The sequence below is a fragment of the Notolabrus celidotus genome, chromosome 6, assembly GCF_009762535.1.
Source record: "Notolabrus celidotus isolate fNotCel1 chromosome 6, fNotCel1.pri, whole genome shotgun sequence".
Classification (NCBI taxonomy): Eukaryota; Metazoa; Chordata; class Actinopteri; order Labriformes; family Labridae; genus Notolabrus; species Notolabrus celidotus.
This window is the reverse complement of record NC_048277.1, coordinates 38,009,388-38,032,602: the sequence shown is the minus strand read 5'-3', so window position 1 is coordinate 38,032,602 and position 23,215 is coordinate 38,009,388. Positions and strand designations below refer to the sequence as shown.

Sequence of the window (23,215 nt, the reverse complement as noted above, 5' to 3'; positions counted from 1 at the left end):
AAAATTTCAGATAGAGAAAAGGTGCTCAACACTTTGCAGAACAGCTATAATGTTTTTTAGAGGATGTGATGAAGAAGCGTAAGAATGACTAACAAGTGATGATGATACACAACCCGTCCAAAAAATAAGTGGAACTCTAATATTTACTTGGACCGCCTTTAGCTTTGAGTACGGCACGCATTTGTCATGGCATCGCTTCGATAAACTTTGCGTGCATTCATTCAGCTGCATTAATCTTGCTCGAAGATCTTGTTTTGATGATGGGAGAGTCGGAGCGCTGCACAAAGTCTTCTCCAGTCCATCTCAAAGATTCTCAATGGGGCTGAGGCCTGGACTCTATGGGGGTCAATCCATGTGTGAACATGAAGTCTCATGCTCCCTAAGCCTCTCAGTCACAATGTTAGCCCAATGAATCCTGGCAGTGTCATCTTGGAATACACCCGTGCCATCAGGGAGGAAAAACTCCATTGATGGAAAGACCTGGTTCAGTACTCGGGTAGTCAGCTGGCCTCATTCTTTGGGCGCATAACATTGCTGAACCTAGACCTGACCAACTGCAGCAACCCCAGATAATAACACAGCCCCCACAGACTTGAACGGTCGGCACTAGGCATGATGGATTCATCACTTTATCCGCCTGTCTTCTTACACTGATGCGCCCATCACTCTGGAACAGGGTCCATCTGGACTCGTCAGACCACTTGACCTTCTTCTACTGCTCCAGAGTCCAATCTTTATGCTCCCTAGCAAATCTCCTGAGTTGTTTTCTTTGCTTGATGCAGACCAATAATCTGACCCTTCTGAAACAGATTAATATCCTTTAACGACCCCAGGATGTCTTTGAAATGAGAAGCTACTGACTTCATCAGCTCGAGTTCAATAAGTTGTTGCTGAAACATCTTCATCACAGCAGTAATTATCCAATGGAAGGCTCTTACCTATTTGCTTTGTTAAATCCAGGTGGTGACTTTTTTGGTGGACAGGCAGTGTATGACAAAGGATATTTATTGATGCATAAATGAACCATAGTTTGCCGTGTTTTACTTTTGGTTATCTGTTGACAGAAACATTTGACTTTTCCACCACTGCAAATAAGAGTTTCATGGAATCAGTGATGTAAATAATTAACAACACTAGATCTGTCCATGACTGTTCCTCATGTTGTCCGTTTATTGTTTCATGATCCCTTGGCTGCTTTATATGACCCTGGAATAAAAGAACAACACAAGGACTAAAAGTCATTTAGTTCCAAAGGAGGCAATAAAACCTCCCGGACACTGAGAGGTGGAGCGACGCTGAAGGAGGAGCAGCTTCAACATCACATTAGTTTAAACAGAAGGGAAAGTTTGCCTAAGCTGCAGTCGGGACTAGTCCGTCTCTCTGACGACAAGCTGATCTGGATCTCTTTCTCAACTCTACGACAGAATCCCCTTCAGTCACTGGTGAGTACACTGCATTATCAGGCCAAAGTACACTGACCTAATATTTGCTTTGAGTTCACATCAAGCAGGAGTCTGACTTTATCACATCAGTTTAACTGTAGGAAATAATGCAACTCAAATGTGTACTTTTAAAACAGACAACATGTAAACTTGGTGCTGCGAATAGAGGTCAAACCATAGAACAGTGACTTCACTCCAACAGTTTAAAGGTGTAACGCGCCCCGCTCTCAATAATTTCCTTTGTTTTAGCACAGACATGTGTGGCGCAGAGGTAGAAAGAAAATAACTACCTAAAGAAGCTGAGTTAAAAGCTAAGTAGCCTATTTTAGATGCCTTTTGGATTGTCCAAAGCACAGAGATGAGTATCTGGTTATATCTAACATTTGTATTACTCATAAAGGCATAAAATGTATAATTTACAACCTGTATAGCTTTATCACTCTGTTTCCCTGTCAGCCTTTGTAAGTCAGTACAGCTATATGATTATATTCACTGTTTCAACAACGTCTTAAAACTCTAGCTGTGACTTGATGGGAATTTCCACTCAGGGCTTCAGTCAGGACAATTATTTTAACTGGGGTCCTTCTGAGGCTGTTAGTGTTGAAGAGAATGTGCTGGAAGAAAGAAAACAATAAACTGAAAAATAAAGAAGACCGAAGCGAGTACTGTCAGGAGAAAAATCTCTGCAGCTACTTTTAAATGGCCAAAGTAGAGACAAGGTGAGACAAGACGGGGCGAGACGAGCAATACCAAAGGAGACCAGACGTGACGAGATGAGACGATGCTAGAGGAGAGGAGACGAGACAGGACGGGACAAGACGGGAAGGGATGAAACGGGAAGAGACAAGACGAGATGGGATGAGATGATACCAGAGGAGACGAGACAGGATGGGACGAGACGATGTCAGAGGAGACAAGACGAGACAGGATGGGACGAGACGATGTCAGAGGAGACAAGACGAGAGGGGAAGGGACGAGACGGGAAGGGACGAAACGGGAAGAGATGCAATGAAACCAGAGGAGACAAGACGAGACAGGATGCGACGAGACGGAACAAGATGATACCAGAGGAGACCAGACGAGATGGGATGAGATGATACCAGAGGAGACGAGACAGGATGGGACGAGACGATGTCAGAGGAGACAAGACGAGACAGGACGCGACGAGATGATACCAGAGGAGACGAGACGGGAAGAGATGAGAAGAGACCAGAGGAGACAGGAAAAGACAGGGCGGGACGGGACGAGACGATACCAGAGGAGATGGGACGAGACGGGACGAGACAATACCAGAGGAGACAAGACAAGACGGGACCAGATACCAGAGGAGAAGAGACAGGACGAGAGGGGACGGGATGAGACGAGACAGGAAGTGTTCAAATGAGACGACACAAAAAGGGACAAGACGAGACGAGAAGAAACGGCTCGAGACGAGACAAGATGAGACTAGACGAGACAAGACAAGATGGGACCAGATGAGACAAGACAAGATGGGGCGGGACCAGATGAGACAAGACGGGACGGGACAAGATGATACGAGAGGAGACGAGAAATGGATGAGAGGAAATTAGATGAGACCAGTCAAGATGAGAGAGGACGTGTTGAGACGAGAAGAAACGGGACAAGACGACGCGATGAGACAAAAGTAGATGGGACAAGAAGAGACAACAGGAGACAAGACAAGACAGGACAAGACAGGACAAGACAGGAAGGAACAGGATGGGGCATAGACGAGATGGGACAGAACGGGATGGAACAGGAAGGGGCAAGGCAAGACAGAACAGGCGGGTCGAGACAGTACAGGATGAGTCTAGAAAAGAAGGGGGCGACACGGAATGGGGCGACACCAGAAGAGACAGGGCAGGGCAGGGTCAGATGAGACGGGACAGGGCGGGGCAAGACTGAACGTTGATATTTTAATATCATTTTAAGAAAACGTCAATGAAGAGACACCCACAGTATGTGAGCTCTGTAAAAGCTTTTGCCACAAACTCAATGACCGGTTTGAGTATCTCCTTCATATCTTCTTAATATCAAAGTTTGCTCTGAGCTCTACGATGTGATGATTGGCTGAGAGAGGACTTGTTCATGTTGGTGATTGGTCACATGTTTCTAACTCCGGGTTGATGTATTAGGTTGGTAACCAGCTCTGTTGGACCATCCAATTGGCAAATTCAAACTGCTGTAGCTATCTTTACTGCTGCAAACCCTGCCTTGACTTTTCATGTACTCAGCCATTGGCATTCAACGTGGACTTATTGTTCCTCTTTTTCTACATTTCTGCAAATGTCTTCTGCCAAACAACTAGAAGTGAACTTTAAGCTCAAAGTTATGCCATAGAGATTTTTGATGGGGAAGAACTTTTTTCCCTAAACTCGTTTAAGAATAAAGTTCACTGTGTTCGCACTAAATGTCTGAACTTGATGATTATGCAGAAACACGTCCACTAATGAGGACATCTGAGGTTTCAAATTCCTGCAGCTTACTCCAGGACCTGACTGCTAAAGTCTCTCTGAGTCAGTTTGTGAAGATAAACATATTGATCAAATCTGATATTGTTTGCTTTATTACTGACTCAGTGTGGTCCTCAATGGAGTTTTAGGACAATATTATTCAGTGATTCTGTGTTACCACAAAAACACATTTCATAAAAAAATCTAATATTTTTACTGTTTTTTTTAATCCTTTTTTCATCAGGTTGTAGAAATGTCTGCTGCCAGCTGTCTTCATACTGAGGATCAGTTCCTGTGCTCCATCTGTCTGGATCTGTTCACTGATCCTGTCAGCACACCATGTGGACACCACTTCTGTAAAACCTGCATCACTGATCACTGGGATGTTAAAGTCCCATATGATTGTCCAAACTGTAAAGAGGTTTTTAAAACAAGACCTGAGCTGAAGGTCAACACCTTCATCTCTGAGATGGTCGCTCAGTTCAGACAGTCAGCTCAACAGGAAGCCAGCAGCAGCAGCTCAGAGCAACGAGTTTCCAAACAAGGAGAAGTTCCCTGTGACGTCTGCACTGGAACCAAACTGAAGGCCCGGAAGTCCTGCCTGGTGTGTCTGACTTCTTACTGTGAGACTCACCTGAAGCCTCACCTGACAACCAGAGGCCTGAAGAGACATCAGCTGATGGACCCTGTGGAGAACCTGGAAAGCAGGATGTGTGAGAAGCACGAAAAACCTCTGGAGCTGTTCTGTAAGAACGACCAGATGTGTGTCTGCATGATGTGCACTATCTTAGACCACAAGACACATGATGTTGTTCCTCTGAGAGAAGGGTATAAAGGAAAGAAGGCCAAGCTTGGGAACACAGAGGCTGAAATTCAGCAGATGATCCAGAAGAGACGATTGAAGGTTGCAGAGTTCAAACAGTCAGTGGAGCTCAGCAAGAAGAATGCAGACAGAGAGATGGCAGAAGGTGTTCAGGTCTTCAGCGCTCTGATGGAGACTGTTGAGAGACGCCTAAATAATCTGACGGACACGATCAAAGAGAAGCAGAGAGAGACGGAGGAACAGGCTGATGGCTTCATCAAAGAGCTGCAACAGGAAATCTCTGAGCTGGAGAAGAGAAGCTCTGAAGTGAAGAAGCTCTCACGCTCTGAAGACCACCTCCACCTCCTCCAAAACATCACGGCCCTGAAAGCTGCTCCACCCACCAAGAACTGGACTGGAGTCAGAGTCCATCCACCTTCATATGAGGGGACTGTGGTGAGAGCTGTGAAGCAGCTGGAGGAGACGCTCAGTGAACAGATGAAGAAGCTGTTTGAGGACGAGCTGAAGAGAGTCCAGCAGTATGAGGTGGATCTGACTCTTGATCCTGATACAGCACATCCTGCACTCATCCTGTCTGATGATGGAAAACAAGTTCATTGTGGAGATGAAGAGAAGAATCTCCCAGACAATCTAGAGAGATTTAGTAAATATACTATTGTCTTATCAAAGCAGAGTTTCTCTTCAGGCAGATTTTACTTCGAGGCTCAGGTTAAAGGAAAGACTGACTGGGATTTAGGAGTGGCCAGAGAGTCGATCAACAGGAAGGGAGACATCACACTGACTCCTCAGGATGGCCTCTGGACGATATGGTTGAGAAATGAAAATGAGTACAAAGCTCTTGCTGACCCTCCAGTCGATCTCTCTCTACAGTCTGGTCATGAGAAGGTGGGGGTGTTTGTGGATTATGAGGAGGGTCTGGTCTCCTTTTATGACGTTGATGCTGCGGCTCTGATCTACTCCTTCACTGGCTGCTCCTTCACTGAGAAACTCTACCCATACTTTGAACCCTGTCCTAATGATGGAGGTAAAAACTCTGCTCCTCTGATCATCTCTCCTGTCCGTCACACTGAGTAGAACCACTACTTGATTTTCTACACGAAGATTTCCAATCATTTAATGTGATCAATGTAAATGATTGATGGTGTTAATACATTTATTCAGATTAAGATCAATGTGGGTCCTTTTTATTTTTACATGTCTCCTTTTCTTTAAATGTCTCATTACTTCTGATAAATACATCAAACCAATGTTACTGTATTGATCAGTTTAATCATATTGATCTATCAGTCTTCATCACTTCTTTACTTCCCTTCAAGACAGTGAAATCAACTGAAAACATGTAATCAGAAGTATTTATACTCATCTTGAATGTCTGTCTGCTAAATCTAAAAGGTTTTGATTCTCTGATCGAAGCAGCACACATCACTGAAGATCAGTCTGTAAGACAAAATGATGTTTTCTTTATTTTATGTAACAAAAAGAGAAACTTTGTGTATAAAGACTTGGGACTTTCTGACCCCGCCCATACCTGATTGGTGCTTGCCTTAATGAATGAAATAAAAGTTTGGAATTAACCCAGTTTTGGGCTTTGTGTTTATTACAATATCTTGCAAGGATCTCTTTTGTTCTGTACGAAAGCCCGAAGCTGACATGCATCCATACATTCAATTTACTCTATAACAAAATGTGTGTTGTTCTCCTGGATCTCAGCTAAGTCTTCTCTTAACCCCTGATGGAAACAAGCAAACAGGTGACAGATGGCGTCTCGTAGCGTGGCGTGGTTTGTTAGTATGTTGATCTAGAAAGAAGAGATCAAGTTGTTTGTAGGATGTGTCTGGTTAAACTGGTATATAACCACTCAAATGGAGCGGACAGACTGAAGTGTATCCAGCACAAGTATGTGAACGTTAACGTGCAAGGAGGACTCGAGGCTGGTGGTGCTAGCTCTGCTAATGTTAGGCGCAGTCTGCAAACATATCATGATATTGTTTGTCTGCAGACTCTGGATCTATACATTTGATTTACTTCATTTTCCAGTCTTGATGAATAAGTTCTTGTTGTCCTGAGATCTCTGTGTACTTTTCTTGATGATAACAATGAGTTCATGTCGGCTGTTTCTTGAGATCTTTATTCATTCTGCTGGTTAGGTCGACATCTCAATGAAACAGATGAAATGGACTCGCTATCACATGAAAACAGACTCAATAAAATGTGTGTATGCGTGTCCACTAAAGGCTTCCGTAGTTCTATTGTCTGCTTGTTTGTATCTCCTTCTGGCTGCTGTATTACTCTCATCATAAACTCCAAAAGAAACAAACAATAAAACAGTCATCTTGATCCAAAGCTAAGTTAGGGTTCTGTCTCAGACCAGGCATTAAACTCCTCCTCTCGGTGTAGCTCTGAGGGGAGGAGCAATACTGAAAGAGGAGAAACTTGTTATTCTTGAATTGAAATTTGATTAATTCTGAGTCACAGCGGAGCTGCAGCCGACACGACTTTCTCTCTAAAGACAAACTGAAGCTTCTACTGACAAACTCTGGTGAGTACACGGCCAAACAAACCCAACAAACACTTACTAACCTTCACTCAACATTTTTTAACACTTCACAACGAAACAGAGGTGAAAAGGAAACAATAGCAGCGAGTTCAAATGCTTAAAAATGCAGTCGTGGCTAGGATAATCTGTAGCTTTTTTACACACTTTTTCTGACTTATTCTGTGACTGTGAAAGAACTTTTGATGCTACAAAGTCTTAATGATTGAGTTTGTTTTAGCACCAACATGTACTGTATGAAGCAGAGGCTATATTTAGCCATCACAAAGAAAAATACACTGCCTAAACCGGTTCAGCCTCACAGGAACAAGCCTTAAGCAAACACTCACCTGTAGCTTGTTTGATTCGTTCTGATTGAGACATAAAAGAAAAAACTGATAAATTGTTGAACTTGTCCTCGGGTTGTTTTGTGTTGACACGGCACTTTTACAAAGTGGACTGAGGCACACACCTTACGTCATCACCTACAGTGTTGAGGTAGTTACTCAAAGAAAGTAATACATTACACATTATTAGATACTTTTTAGAAAAGTAATACATTACTTTACTTAGTTACCACAGGAGAAGAACACCAATAAATGCAAGAGGACAAACTCAGGTAAGACTCACAATGAACTGATGCCAGAAAGGTGAAACAGAGAGACTATATACACAAAGTGTGATCAACACAGGTGTGACAAAAGACACAGATGAAACTCATGAGTGGAATCAAACAGGGTACAAGAAATACAAAATAAAACAGGAAACACTATAAACTTAAGAATCATAGACAAACATACTCACACAAACAATACTGGAACACAAGACATGAGACATTAAGCTAAAGACTACAAAACATTAGGAAATAACAATCAAGACACCAAACAGGGAGGGAACAAACCTAACAACAGCAACTCATGACAGTACTTCCCCCTTTAAGGGACAGATTCTAGACTTCCCAAAAACAAAACTCACTAGGGGAAACACTAAGCCAGGCGGGTGGAGGGGGTCAGGAAGGAGGGACTGAGAACCTTACCAAAGGGGAGACGTAGCTCTGAGGGGCGGGCAGTAGGGCGACCACACTGGGGAGAGTTTTCAGGGACGGTTTAAAGAGCGTAATCTGGCGACTTTCAGATGGTTGTTGTGGTTACAACTTTTGAAAGATTCCAAAAAATACATCATAGTTTATCTTTTTATTGTAGTGTCAAAATATACCCATCAGATATGTCATGTTGCTTTTCCTGGCTTAATCATGCTGTTGTTGAATAGATGGATAACCGCCTACTGCTTTTATTATTATTAATTAGACATTTATTTTGAAAATAGTTAAAATAAAAGTTATAACAACAGGTAAAGAAATTAAGAAATATAATAATATCACACACAAACAAAACAACACAACCACACATTAAACGTTTGCTGGAAAAGGTGAGTTTTTAACAGGGATTTGAATATGGAAGGGTCAGTGCGGTTTTCAATGTGTGTGGGGAGTGAGTTCCAGAGGGAGGGGGTGACTATAGAGAAGGATCTGTCCTCCCAGGTTCGGTGTTTGGTTCTCAGAGGATGAGACAGGAGGTTGGTGTTTGACGAACCGAGACTACGGGAGGGCGTGTGATGGCGGTGGAGGTCAGTGAGGCAGGAAGGGGCCTGGTGGTGGAGGGCTTTGAGGGTGAGGAGCAGGATTTTAAAATGGATGTGGTAAGGGACAGGGAGCCAAAGGAGATGTTGCAGGGGTGATGTGGACACACGAGCAGGTGTGGGTGAGGAGTCGTGCAGCAGAGTTCTGTTTGTAATGTAGTTTACAGGGGGCCTTGGATGAGGTTCCGTAGACGATGCTATTACAGTAATCAAGGCAGGATGTGATGAGGCCGTGGGTTGATGTTTCAGCGGCAGAGAATGGGTGAATTAGACGGAAGAGCAATGTTCTTGAGGTGGAAGAAGGCAGTTTTAGTGAGCTGGGTGACGTGATGTTCAAAGGAAGGGTTGCTGTCAAAAATGATACCAAGGTTGCGGATGTGAGGTGAGGGAGATATGGATGAGTTGTTGATTGTGAGGCTGACATTTTTGGGGAATTTGTGAAGGACTTGGGGCCAATAATTATGAGGTCAGATTTTCCAAGATTTATAGATGGAAAGTTGTTGTGCTGCAATTTTTTTATTTCGGTAAGACAGTTGATTGTTTTAGAAAGGGTTTTGGTGGTGATTGAGTTAGAGGAAATGTAAAGCTGGATGTCATCGGCTTAAAAGTGATAGTGGAGACAATGCTGACTGATGATGTTGCCATGGTGGAGTAAGTAAATGATGAACATGAGGGGACCAAGCATTGAACCCTGGGGGACGCTTTGAGACAGAGGGGAGCTATGGACGAGGAGCAGTTGTTAATGTGAATGAACTGATGTCGGCCGGTGAGGTAGAATTTTAACAAGTGATACTGCCTCAGATGGGCCGGAAGTTACACATGCTGTCAGGATTGAGTCCAGGTTTCTTGAGGATATGGTAACAGTTGCAGATTAGAGTGTTTGGGGGACTGAACCAGACTTCAGGGAGGAGTTCATGATTTTGGTTATGAGTGGGGGAATGTCTGGGAAACAGTTTGTAACCAGATTGGATGGAATGGGGTCAAGAACACTTGTTGAACTCTTCATACCTGCAGTGATGGTGGACAGTTCAGTTGGGGATACAGGGGATAACTGAGACAGTGGCAGAGGCTAACAGAGGTAAGGGTCGGATTGATTTGATATTTCTGAACGAGATATGATGCTTTTGTTTTGGGGTGGGAAGAGGGATATCATTGTCCAGGGTTAAAACCAGAGGGTCTGACATGTTGACGTTTTGACTTGACAGTGGTTCAATTTTAAAAAGAGTTAAGCAGACAAAGTCTAGGAAATGACTGTGGCTGTGAGTAGGAAAGTTAAAGTGCTGAGTTAAATGGAAACAGTGCCGATAACTGCTGAATTAATCTGAACTATTTCAGCTGCACAGCAGAGTCTATTTGTTTTTCTTCCGTTTTTTAAACGTGCTTTCACTGAAACATTTTGAATAATGAAAAATGTAATTATTTTCTTGGTGTTCCCCTTTTAAGAGCTTGATGTGTTTTAAAAATGTCATTATTACTGAACAAATTTTCAAACTATCACTTTCGTCCACAGGTTGTAAAAATGTCTGCTGCCAGCTGTCTTCATACTGAAGATCAGTTCCTGTGCTCCATCTGTCTGGGTGTGTTCACTCATCCTGTCAGCACACCGTGTGGACACAACTTCTGTAAAACCTGCATCACTAATCACTGGGATGGTAAAGTCCTGTATGATTGTCCAAACTGTAAAGAGGTTTTTAAAACAAGACCTGAGCTGAAGGTCAATACCTTCATCTATGAGATGGTCGCTCAGTTCAGACAGTCAGCTCAACAGGAAGCCAGCAGCAGCAGCTCAGAGCAACAAGTTTCAAAACCAGGAGAAGTTCCCTGTGACGTCTGCACTGGAACCAAACTGAAGGCCCTGAAGTCCTGCCTGGTGTGTCTGGTTTCTTACTGTGAGACTCACCTGGAGCCTCACGTGACAACCACAGGCCTGAAGAGACATCAGCTGATCGACCCTGTGGAGAACCTGGAAGGCAGGATGTGTGAGAAGCACGACAAACTGCTGGAGCTGTTCTGTAAGAACGACCAGATGTGTGTCTGCATGCTGTGCACTATCTTAGACCACAAGTCACATGATGTTGTTCCTCTGAGAGAAGAATATGAAAGAAAGAAGGCCGAGCTGGGGAACACAGAGGCTGAAATCAAGCAGATGATCCAGAAGAGACGACTGAAGCTTGAAGAGTTCAAACAGTCAGTGGAGCTCAGCAAGAAGAATGCAGACAGAGAGGTGGCAGAAGGTGTTCAGGTCTTCAGCGCTCTGATGGAGACTGTTAAGAGACGCCTAAATCGTGTGACGGGCACGATCAAAGAGAAGCAGAGAGAGACGGAGAAACAGGCTGAAGGCTTCATCAAAGAGCTGCAACAGGAAATCTCTGACCTGGAGAAGAGAAGCTCTGAAGTGAAGAAGCTCTCACGCTATGAAGACCACCTCCATCTCCTCCAAAACATCACGTCCCTGAAAGCTGCTCCACCCAACAAGAACTGGACTGGGGTCAGAGTCCATCCTCCTTCATATGAGGGGACTGTGGTGAGAGCTGTGAAGCAGCTGGAGGAGACGCTCAGTGAACAGATGAAGAAGCTGATTGAGGCTGAGCTGAAGAGAGTCCAGCAGAATGAGGCTGAGCTGAAGAGAGTCCAACGGTATGAGGTGGATCTGACTCTTGATCCTGATACAGCGGGTTCCGGGCTTATCCTGTCTGATGATGGAAAAAACGTTTATCAAAGTAATAAAAGGAAGAATATCCCAAACAATCCAGAGAGATTTAGTTATTATCCTATTGTCTTATCAAAGCAGAGTTTCTCTTCAGGCAGATTTTACTTTGAGGTTCAGGTTAAAGGGAAGACTTGGTGGGGTTTAGGAGTGGCCAGAGAGTCGATAAACAGGAAGGGATCAATCACACTGAGACCTCAGGATGGTTTCTGGACGATACGTTTGAGGAATGAAAATGAGTACACAGCTTGTGATCACCATTCAGTCCGTCTCTCTCTGCAGCCTGGTCCTGAGAAGGTGGGGGTGTTTGTGGATTATGAGGAGGGTCTGGTCTCCTTTTATGACGTTGATGCTGCAGCTCTGATACACTCCTTCACTGGCTGCTCCTTCACTGAGAAACTCTACCCATACTTTGAACCCTGTTCTAATGATGGTGGTAAAAACTCTGCTCCTCTGATCATCTCTCCTGTCCGTCACACTGAGTAGAACCACGACTTGATTTTCTACACGAAGATTTCCAATCATTTAATGTGATCAATGTAAATGATTGATGATGTTAATACATTTATTCAGATTCAGATCAATGTGGGTCCTTTTTATTTTTACATGTCTCCTTTTCTTTAAATGTCTCATTACTTCTGATAAATACATCAAATCAATGTTACTGTATTGATCAGTTTAAGCATATTGATCTATTAGTCCTCATCACTTCTTTACTTCCCTTCAAGACGGTAAAATCAGCAGAAAACATGTACTCAGAAGTATTTATACTCATCTTGAATGTCTGTCTGCTAAATCTAAAAGGTTTTGATTCTCTGATCGAAGCAGCACACATCACTGAAGATCAGTCTGTAAGACAAAATGATGTTTTCTTTATTTTATGTAACAAAAAGAGAAACTTTGTGTATAAAGACTTGGGACTTTCTGACCCCGCCCATACCTGATTGGTGCTTGCCTTAATGAATGAAATAAAAGTTTGGAATTAACCCAGTTTTGTGCTTTGTGTTTATTACAATATCTTGCAAGGATCTCTTTTGTTCTGTACGAAAGCCCGAAGCTGACATGCATCCATACATTCAATTTACTCTATAACAAAATGTGTGTTGTTCTCCTGGATCTCAGCTAAGTCTTCTCTTAACCCCTGATGTAAACAAGCAAACAGGTGACAGATGGCGTCTCGTAGCGTGGTGTGGTTTGTCAGTATGTTGATCTAGAAGAAGAGATCAAGTTGTTTGTAGGCTGTGTCTGGTTAAACTGGTATATAACCACTCAAATGGAGCAGACAGACAGGAGTGTATCCAGCACCAGTATGTGAACGTTAACGTACAAAGAGGACTCAAGGCTGGTGGTGCTAGCTCTGCTAATGTTAGGCACAGTCTGCAAACATATCTTGACATTGTTTGTCTGCAGACTCTGGATCTATACATTTGATTTACTTCATTTTCCAGTCTTGATGAATAAGTTCTTGTTGTCCTGAGATCTCTGTGTACTTTTCTTGTTGACAACAATGAGTTCATGTCAGCTGTTTTTTGAGATCTTTATTCATTCTGCTGGTTAGGTCGACATCTCAATGAAACAGATGAAATGGACTCGCTATCACAGGAAAATAGACTCAATGAAATGTGTGTATGCGTGTCCACTAAAGGCTTCCGTAGTTCTGTTGTCTGCTTGTTTGTATCTCCTTCTGGCTGCTGTATTACTCTCATCATAAACTCAAAAAGAAACAAACAATAAAACAGTCATCTTGCTCCAAAGCTAAGTCAGGGTTCTGTCTCAGACCAGGCATTAAACTCCTCCTCTCAGCGTAGCTCTGAGGGGAGGAGCAACACTGGAAGAGGATAAACTTTAACTTGTTATTCTTGAATTGAAAGTTAATTAATTCTGAGTCACAGCAGAGCTGCAGTCGACACGACTTTCTCTCTGAAGACAAACTGAAGCTACTACTGACAAACTCTGGTGAGTACACGGCCAAACAAACCCAACAAACACTTACTAACTTTCACTCAACGTTTTTTAACACTTCAAAACAAAACAGAGGTGAAAACAGAACAACAGTGACTGAACTTAGACTAGTTAGATTTACACTAAATGCAGTGACAGCTTCTGTTCATCTCAGCTACTTTACTTGCTTTTTTCCTAAATGTATTTTGTCCTCTGTGGCCGACATAAGTCTCCAATTGATATTTTAGAAACCTTGTAAGCTATCTTACAGAAACATGTTGTACCATGAAGAGGAAGTCCTTTCCTGTGAGCTGTCATTAGTTTGTGTCTTTCACAACACGAGGTCTGCCTTTTCAGCAGCCATCTCAGCAAACACATGTTCCAGGGGCAAGAGAGTGACTACACTACATTTGACTACATGGAAAGTGGAATGTCGTAGACAGACAGTGACTTCCGTTACGGCAGTGCTTCTCAAACTACGGGGTGCGTGCCAGGTACAACGGGGGCTGAACGGCTTAACAAAAACAATACACCCAATTCTGCACTGCTAACTAGGCCAACTATGTATGTATGTGATAGAAGTGAAGTGGCAGGTAAATGTAATAGCGTAGCAGAGTGATATGTGACAGATAACAACGTAGATCAGACCCCCCTCCTCTGTGTTACCCTGTGACACTTCAGAGCTGAGCAACGCTCATAAAACAGAAGCAGCTGAAGCTCGCCCTGCAGGGATTTTCATCTCTGTTGCAACGGCTCTACCTTAAAGCGTGTTTCAACTCGTTTTTTTTAAAGTCCAAGCTGAGTAGGATCGATGACTGTAGCTGTCAGTGAAGCGAAAAGAACAACCGCAAATATTTTAACTCCTTAAAGCTGCTGCTAATCGTAGTTAAGCTACTTTGAAGATAAACATTTAATTTCCGAAAAAAAAACTTTTCAAAATAAAAGTCCCTTCATGTTACATAGTCCAAAAAAACTTTATTTTGAAAGGGCTATAACAGGAAGCAGCATGTTGTCAGCTGCAGTAACTTGACAGAACTCAAAGTAAAATAAAATACCTGTAGATGTCTAAATTGTCTCACTTAATGTCTGTTTTTAATGCAGTGACTTCCACTACAGAGTCATGTCTGTTTTTAATGCAGTGACTTCCACTACAGAGTCATGTCTGTTTTTAATGCAGTGACTTCCACTACAGAGTCATGTCTGTGTTTAATGCAGTGACTTCCACTACAGTCATGTCTGTTTTTTAATGCAGTGACTTCCACTACAGAGTCATGTCTGTTTTTAATGCAGTGACTTCCACTACAGAGTCATGTCTGTTTTTAATGCAGTGACTTCCACTGCAGAGTCATGTCTATCGTTTAAACAGTGCTGCCTCAGGTCCTGAAGACCAGATTCATCAAGTCTTGGTTTTGTCCTTGTCCCAAATGTAGAGGTGTCTCCAGTTCTCTGAATCTTTTAATGATATCATGTACTCTGAGGAACATTATTCTGAAACTATTTACTAATGCAGTCTCTCAGAGTGGACTAACAATAATATTATTTCTGTACAACTTGTTAATCTTTCACTTTTTTTCCTGTAGAAATTGTAAAAATGTCTGCTGCCAGCTGTCTTCATACTGAGGATCAGTTCCTGTGCTCCGTCTGTCTGGATGTGTTCACTGATCCTGTCAGCACACCATGTGGACACAACTTCTGTAAAACCTGCATCACTGATCACTGGGATGTTAAAGTCCCATATGATTGTCCAAACTGTAAAGAGGTTTTCAACACAAAACCTGAGCTGAAGGTCAACACCTTCATCTCTGAGATGGTCGCTCAGTTCAGACAGTCAGCTCAACAGGAAGCCAGCAGCAGCAGCTCAGAGCAACAAGTTTCAAAACCAGGAGAAGTTCCCTGTGATGTCTGCACTGGAACCAAACTGAAGGCCCTGAAGTCCTGCCTGGTGTGTCTGGCTTCTTACTGTAAGACTCACCTGGAGCCTCACCTAACAATGTCAGGTCTGAAGAGACATCAGCTGATGGACCCTGTAGAGAACCTGGAAGGCAGGATGTGTGAGAAGCACGACAAACTGCTGGAGCTGTTCTGTAAGAACGACCAGATGTGTGTCTGCATGATGTGCACTATCTTAGACCACAAGACACATGATGTTGTTCCTCTGAGAGAAGGATATGAAGGAAAGAAGGTCGAGCTGGGGAACACAGAGGCTGAAATTCAGCAGATGATCCAGAAGAGACGACTGAAGCTTGAAGAGTTCAAACAGTCAGTGGAGCTCAGCAAGAAGAATGCAGATAGAGAGATGGCAGAAGGTGTTCAGGTCTTCAGCGCTCTGATGGAGACTGTTGAGAGACGCCTAAATAATCTGATGGACACGATCAAAGAGAAGCAGAGAGAGACGGAGAAACAGGCTGAAGGCTTCATCAAAGAGCTGCAAAAGGAAATCTCTGAGCTGGAGAAGAGAAGCTCTGAAGTGAAGAAGCTCTCACAAAATGAAGACCACTTCCACCTCCTCAAAAACATCACGTCCCTGAACGCTGCTCCACCCACCAAGAACTGGAATGGAGTCAGAGTCCATCCTCCTTCATATGAGGGGACTGTGGTGAGAGCTGTGAAGCAGCTGGAGGAGACGCTCAGTGAACAGATGAAGAAGCTGTTTGAGGCCGAGCTGAAGAGAGTCCAGCAGTATGAGGTGGATCTGACTCTTGATCCTGATACAGCACATCCTAATCTCATCCTGTCTGATGATGGAAAACAAGTTCATCACAGGGATGTGAGGAGGAATCTCCCAAAAAATCCAGAGAGATTTAGTAATTACATTATTGTGATAGCAAAGCAGAGTTTCTCTTCAGGCAGATTTTACTTCGAGGTTCAGGTTAAAGGGAAGGTGGGGTGGGGTTTAGGAGTGGCCAGAGAGTCGATCAACAGGAAGGGAGACATTACACTGACTCCTCAGAAAGGTTTCTGGACGATATGGTTGAGGAATGAAAATGAGTACAGAGCTCTTGCTGACCCTCCAGTCGATCTCTCTCTACAGTCTGATCCTGAGAAGGTGGGGGTGTTTGTGGACTATGAGGAGGGTCTGCTCTCCTTTTATGACGTTGATGCTGCAGCTCTGATCTACTCCTTCACTGGCTGCTCCTTCACTGAGAAACTCTACCCATACTTTTGTCCCTATCCTAATGAGCGAGGTAAAAACTCTGCTCCTCTGATCATCTCTCCTGTCCGTCACACTGAGTAGAACCACTACTTGATTTTCTACACAAAGATTTCCAATCATTTAATGTGATCAATGTAAATGATTGATGATGTTAATACATTTATTCAGATTAAGATCAATGTGGGTCCTTTTATTTTTACATGTCTCCTTTTCTTTAAATGCGTCATTGCTTCTGACAAATACATCAAACCAATGTTACTGTATTGATCAGTTTAATCATATTGATCTATCAGTCCTCATCACTTCTTTACTTCCCTGAAAAATCACTGAAGATCAGTCTGTAAGACAAAATGATGTTTTCTTTATTTTATTTAACAAAAAGGGAAACTTTGTGTATAAAGACTTGGGACTTTCTGACCCCGCCCATATCTGATTGGCGCCTGCCTTAATGAATGAAATTAAAGTTTGAGATTAACCCAGTGTTGTGCTTTGTGTTATTTCCATTTATCTGACATTATGGATTAGAATTAAGTTACCTTAATGTAGGTTTATTACAATATCTTGTAAGGATCTCTTTTGTTCTGTACGGACGCCGAAGCTGACATGCAACAATACATTTCATTTACTCTATAACAAAATGTGTGTTGTTCTCCTGGATCTCAGCTAAGTCTTCTCTTAACCCCTGATGGAAACAAGCAAACAGGTGACAGATGGCGTCTCGTAGCGTGGCGTGGTTTGTTAGTATGTTGATCTAGAAAGAAGAGATCAAGTTGTTTGTAGGCTGTGTCTGGTTAAACTGGTATATAACCACTCAAATGGAGCGGACAGACTGAAGTGTATCCAGCACAAGTATGTGAACGTTAACGTGCAAGGAGGACTCAAGGCTGGTGGTGCTAGCTCTGCTAATGTTAGGCGCAGTCTGCAAACATATCATGATATTGTTTGTCTGCAGACTCTGGATCTATACATTTGATTTACTTCATTTTCCAGTCTTGATGAATAAGTTCTTGTTGTCCTGAGATCTCTGCGTACTTTTCTTGTTGACATCAATGAGTTCATGTCGGTTGTTTTTTGAGATCTTTATTCATTCTGCTGGTTAGGTCGACATCTCAATGAAACAGATGAAATGGACTCGCTATCACATGAAAACAGACTCAATAAAATGTGTGTATGCGTGTCCACTAAAGGCTTCCGTAGTTCTATTGTCTACTTGTTTGTATCTCCTTCTGGCTGCTGTATTACTCTCATCATAAACTCCAAAAGAAACAAACAATAAAACAGTCATCTTGATCCAAAGCTAAGTTAGGGTTCTGTATCAGACCAGGCATTAAACTCCTCCTCTCGGTGTAGCTCTGAGGGGAGGAGCAATACTGAAAGAGGAGAAACTTGTTATTCTTGAATTGAAATTTGATTAATTCTGAGTCACAGCGGAGCTGCAGCCGACACGACCTTCTCTCTAAAGACAAACTGAAGCTTCTACTGACAAACTCTGGTGAGTACACGGCCAAACAAACCCAACAAACACTTACTAACCTTCACTCAACATTTTTTAACACTTCACAACGAAACAGAGGTGAAAAGGAAACAATAGCAGCGAGTTCAAATGCTTAAAAATGCAGTCGTGGCTAGGATAATCTGTAGCTTTTTTACACACTTTTTCTGACTTATTCTGTGACTGTGAAAGAACTTTTGATGCTACAAAGTCTTAATGATTGAGTTTGTTTTAGCACCAACATGTACTGTATGAAGCAGAGGCTATATTTAGCCATCACAAAGAAAAATACACTGCCTAAACCGGTTCAGCCTCACAGGAACAAGCCTTAAGCAAACACTCACCTGTAGCTTGTTTGATTCGTTCTGATTGAGACATAAAAGAAAAAACTGATAAATTGTTGAACTTGTCCTCGGGTTGTTTTGTGTTGACACGGCACTTTTACAAAGTGGACTGAGGCACACACCTTACGTCATCACGTACAGTGTTGAGGTAGTTACTCAAAGAAAGTAATACATTACACATTATTAGATACTTTTTAGAAAAGTAATACATTACTTTACTTAGTTACCACAGGAGAAGAACACCAATAAATGCAAGAGGACAAACTCAGGTAAGACTCACAATGAACTGATGCCAGAAAGGTGAAACAGAGAGACTATATACACAAAGTGTGATCAACACAGGTGTGACAAAAGACACAGATGAAACTCATGAGTGGAATCAAACAGGGTACAAGAAATACAAAATAAAACAGGAAACACTATAAACTTAAGAATCATAGACAAACATACTCACACAAACAATACTGGAACACAAGACATGAGACATTAAGCTAAAGACTACAAAACATTAGGAAATAACAATCAAGACACCAAACAGGGAGGGAACAAACCTAACAACAGCAACTCATGACAGTACTTCCCCCTTTAAGGGACAGATTCTAGACTTCCCAAAAACAAAACTCACTAGGGGAAACACGAAGCCAGGCGGGTGGAGGGGGTCAGGAAGGAGGGACTGAGAACCTTACCAAAGGGGAGACGTAGCTCTGAGGGGCGGGCAGTAGGGCGACCACACTGGGGAGAGTTTTCAGGGACGGTTTAAAGAGCATAATCTGGCGACTTTCAGATGGTTGTTGTGTTTACAACTTTTGAAAGATTCCAAAAAATACATCATAGTTTATCTTTTTATTGTAGTGTCAAAATATACCCATCAGATATGTCATGTTGCTTTTCCTGGCTTAATCATGCTGTTGTTGAATAGATGGATAACAGCCTACCGCTTTTATTATTATTAATTAGACATTTATTTTGAAAATAGTTAAAATAAAAGTTATAACAACAGGTAAAGAAATTAAGAAATATAATAATATCACACACAAACAAAACAACACAACCACACATTAAACGTTTGCTGGAAAAGGTGAGTTTTTAACAGGGATTTGAATATGGAAGGGTCAGTGCGGTTTTCAATGTGTGTGGGGAGTGAGTTCCAGAGGGAGGGGGTGACTATAGAGAAGGCTCTGTCCTCCCAGGTTCGGTGTTTGGTTCTCAGAGGATGAGACAGGAGGTTGGTGTTTGAAGAACCGAGACTACGGGAGGGCGTGTGATGGCGGTGGAGGTCAGTGAGGCAGGAAGGGGCCTGGTGGTGGAGGGCTTTGAGGGTGAGGAGCAGGATTTTAAAATGGATGTGGTAAGGGACAGGGAGCCAAAGGAGATGTTGCAGGGGTGATGTGGACACACGAGCAGGTGTGGGTGAGGAGTCGTGCAGCAGAGTTCTGTTTGTAATGTAGTTTACAGGGGGCCTTGGATGAGGTTCCGTAGACGATGCTATTACAGTAATCAAGGCAGGATGTGATGAGGCCGTGGGTTGATGTTTCAGCGGCAGAGAATGGGTGAATTAGACGGAAGAGCAATGTTCTTGAGGTGGAAGAAGGCAGTTTTAGTGAGCTGGGTGACGTGATGTTCAAAGGAAGGGTTGCTGTCAAAAATGATACCAAGGTTGCGGATGTGAGGTGAGGGAGATATGGATGAGTTGTTGATTGTGAGGCTGACATTTTTGGGGAATTTGTGAAGGACTTGGGGCCAATAATTATGAGGTCAGATTTTCCAAGATTTATAGATGGAAAGTTGTTGTGCTGCAATTTTTTTATTTCGGTAAGACAGTTGATTGTTGTAGAAAGGGTTTCAGTGGTGATTGAGTTAGAGGAAATGTAAAGCTGGATGTCATCGGCTTAAAAGTGATAGTGGAGACAATGCTGACTGATGATGTTGCCATGGTGGAGTAAGTAAATGATGAACATGAGGGGACCAAGCATTGAACCCTGGGGGACGCTTCGAGACAGAGGGGAGCTATGGACGAGGAGCAGTTGTTAATGTGAATGAACTGATGTCGGCCGGTGAGGTAGAATTTTAACAAGTGATACTGCCTCAGATGGGCCGGAAGTTACACATGCTGTCAGGATTGAGTCCAGGTTTCTTGAGGATATGGTAACAGTTGCAGATTAGAGTGTTTGGGGGACTGAACCAGACTTCAGGGAGGAGTTCATGATTTTGGTTATGAGTGGGGGAATGTCTGGGAAACAGTTTGTAACCAGATTGGATGGAATGGGGTCAAGAACACTTGTTGAACTCTTCATACCGGCAGTGATGGTGGACAGTTCAGTTTGGGATACAGGGGATAACTGAGACAGTGGCAGAGGCTAACAGAGGTAAGGGTCAGATTGATTGGATATTTCTGAACGAGATATGATGCTTTTGTTTTGGGGTGGGAAGAGGGATATCAATGTCCAGGGTTAAAACCAGAGGGTCTGACATGTTGACGTTTTGACTTGACAGTGGTTCAATTTTAAAAAGAGTTAAGCAGACAAAGTCCAGGAAATGACTGTGGCTGTGAGTAGGAAAGTTAAAGTGCTGAGTGAAATGGAAACAGTGCCGATAACTGCTGAATTAATCTGAACTATTTCAGCTGCACAGCAGAGTCTATTTGTTTTTCTTCCGTTTTTTAAACGCGCTTTCACTGAAACATTTTGAATAATGAAAAATGTAATTATTTTCTTGGTGTTCCCCTTTTAAGAGCTTGATGTGTTTTAAAAATGTCATTATTACTGAACAAATTTTCAAACTATCACTTTCGTCCACAGGTTGTAAAAATGTCTGCTGCCAGCTGTCTTCATACTGAAGATCAGTTCCTGTGCTCCATCTGTCTGGGTGTGTTCACTCATCCTGTCAGCACACCATGTGGACACAACTTCTGTAAAACCTGCATCACTAATCACTGGGATGGTAAAGTCCTGTATGATTGTCCAAACTGTAAAGAGGTTTTTAAAACAAGACCTGAGCTGAAGGTCAACACCTTCATCTATGAGATGGTCGCTCAGTTCAGACAGTCAGCTCAACAGGAAGCCAGCAGCAGCAGCTCAGAGCAACAAGTTTCAAAACCAGGAGAAGTTCCCTGTGACGTCTGCACTGGAACCAAACTGAAGGCCCTGAAGTCCTGCCTGGTGTGTCTGGTTTCTTACTGTGAGACTCACCTGGAGCCTCACGTGACAACCACAGGCCTGAAGAGACATCAGCTGATCGACCCTGTGGAGAACCTGGAAGGCAGGATGTGTGAGAAGCACGACAAACTGCTGGAGCTGTTCTGTAAGAACGACCAGATGTGTGTCTGCATGCTGTGCACTATCTTAGACCACAAGTCACATGATGTTGTTCCTCTGAGAGAAGAATATGAAAGAAAGAAGGCCGAGCTGGGGAACACAGAGGCTGAAATCAAGCAGATGATCCAGAAGAGACGACTGAAGCTTGAAGAGTTCAAACAGTCAGTGGAGCTCAGCAAGAAGAATGCAGACAGAGAGGTGGCAGAAGGTGTTCAGGTCTTCAGCGCTCTGATGGAGACTGTTAAGAGACGCCTAAATCGTGTGACGGGCACGATCAAAGAGAAGCAGAGAGAGACGGAGAAACAGGCTGAAGGCTTCATCAAAGAGCTGCAACAGGAAATCTCTGACCTGGAGAAGAGAAGCTCTGAAGTGAAGAAGCTCTCACGCTATGAAGACCACCTCCATCTCCTCCAAAACATCACGTCCCTGAAAGCTGCTCCACCCAACAAGAACTGGACTGGGGTCAGAGTCCATCCTCCTTCATATGAGGGGACTGTGGTGAGAGCTGTGAAGCAGCTGGAGGAGACGCTCAGTGAACAGATGAAGAAGCTGATTGAGGCTGAGCTGAAGAGAGTCCAGCAGAATGAGGCTGAGCTGAAGAGAGTCCAACGGTATGAGGTGGATCTGACTCTTGATCCTGATACAGCGGGTTCCGGGCTTATCCTGTCTGATGATGGAAAAAACGTTTATCAAAGTAATAAAAGGAAGAATATCCCAAACAATCCAGAGAGATTTAGTTATTATCCTATTGTCTTATCAAAGCAGAGTTTCTCTTCAGGCAGATTTTACTTTGAGGTTCAGGTTAAAGGGAAGACTTGGTGGGGTTTAGGAGTGGCCAGAGAGTCGATAAACAGGAAGGGATCAATCACACTGAGACCTCAGGATGGTTTCTGGACGATACGTTTGAGGAATGAAAATGAGTACACAGCTTGTGATCACCATTCAGTCCGTCTCTCTCTGCAGCCTGGTCCTGAGAAGGTGGGGGTGTTTGTGGATTATGAGGAGGGTCTGGTCTCCTTTTATGACGTTGATGCTAGAGCTCTGATCTACTCCTTCACTGGCTGCTCCTTCACTGAGAAACTCTACCCATACTTTGAACCCTGTTCTAATGATGGTGGTAAAAACTCTGCTCCTCTGATCATCTCTCCTGTCCGTCACAGTGAGTAGAACCACTATTTGATTTTCAACACAAAGATTTACAATCATTTAATGTGATCAATGTAAATGATTGATGATGTTAATACATTTATTCAGATTCAGATCAATGTGGGTCCTTTTTATTTTTACATGTCTCCTTTTCTTTAAATGTCTCATTACTTCTGATAAATACATCAAATCAATGTTACTGTATTGATCAGTTTAAGCATATTGATC

At 42.9% G+C, this 23,215-nt stretch overlaps 4 protein-coding genes across 5 annotated transcripts; all 4 read left to right on the top strand.

Annotated features, from left to right (window-relative positions):
- Positions 1-4,144: 4,144 nt before the first annotated feature.
- Positions 4,145-6,296, top strand: LOC117815077 (E3 ubiquitin-protein ligase TRIM21-like). Of its 2 annotated transcripts, XM_034686752.1 has the most exons (2): positions 4,145-4,375; positions 4,412-6,296. In XM_034686752.1, exons 1-2 carry the CDS (start codon positions 4,149-4,151, stop codon positions 5,790-5,792), a joined length of 1,608 nt encoding a protein of 535 aa, XP_034542643.1. In that variant the 5' UTR covers positions 4,145-4,148; the 3' UTR covers positions 5,793-6,296. The 2 variants fall into 2 exon arrangements, with proteins under 2 accessions (XP_034542643.1, XP_034542642.1); XM_034686751.1 differs by having other exon boundaries at positions 4,145-6,296.
- A 4,112-nt stretch (positions 6,297-10,408) lies between these two features.
- Positions 10,409-12,082, top strand: LOC117814079 (E3 ubiquitin-protein ligase TRIM21-like). Its single transcript, XM_034685192.1, has one exon. The coding sequence runs from the start codon at positions 10,409-10,411 to the stop codon at positions 12,080-12,082; it is 1,674 nt and encodes a 557-aa protein (XP_034541083.1).
- Positions 12,083-15,128: 3,046 nt separating this feature from the next.
- LOC117814577 (E3 ubiquitin-protein ligase TRIM21-like) lies at positions 15,129-17,170 on the top strand. Its single transcript, XM_034685992.1, has one exon. The coding sequence runs from the start codon at positions 15,129-15,131 to the stop codon at positions 16,770-16,772; it is 1,644 nt and encodes a 547-aa protein (XP_034541883.1). The 3' UTR covers positions 16,773-17,170.
- Positions 17,171-18,116: 946 nt separating this feature from the next.
- LOC117814078 (E3 ubiquitin-protein ligase TRIM21-like) lies at positions 18,117-23,049 on the top strand. The gene is made up of 2 exons (XM_034685191.1): positions 18,117-18,183; positions 21,326-23,049. Exon 2 carries the CDS (start codon positions 21,335-21,337, stop codon positions 23,006-23,008), a length of 1,674 nt encoding a protein of 557 aa, XP_034541082.1. The 5' UTR covers positions 18,117-18,183; positions 21,326-21,334; the 3' UTR covers positions 23,009-23,049.
- The last annotated feature ends 166 nt before the right edge of the window (positions 23,050-23,215 follow it).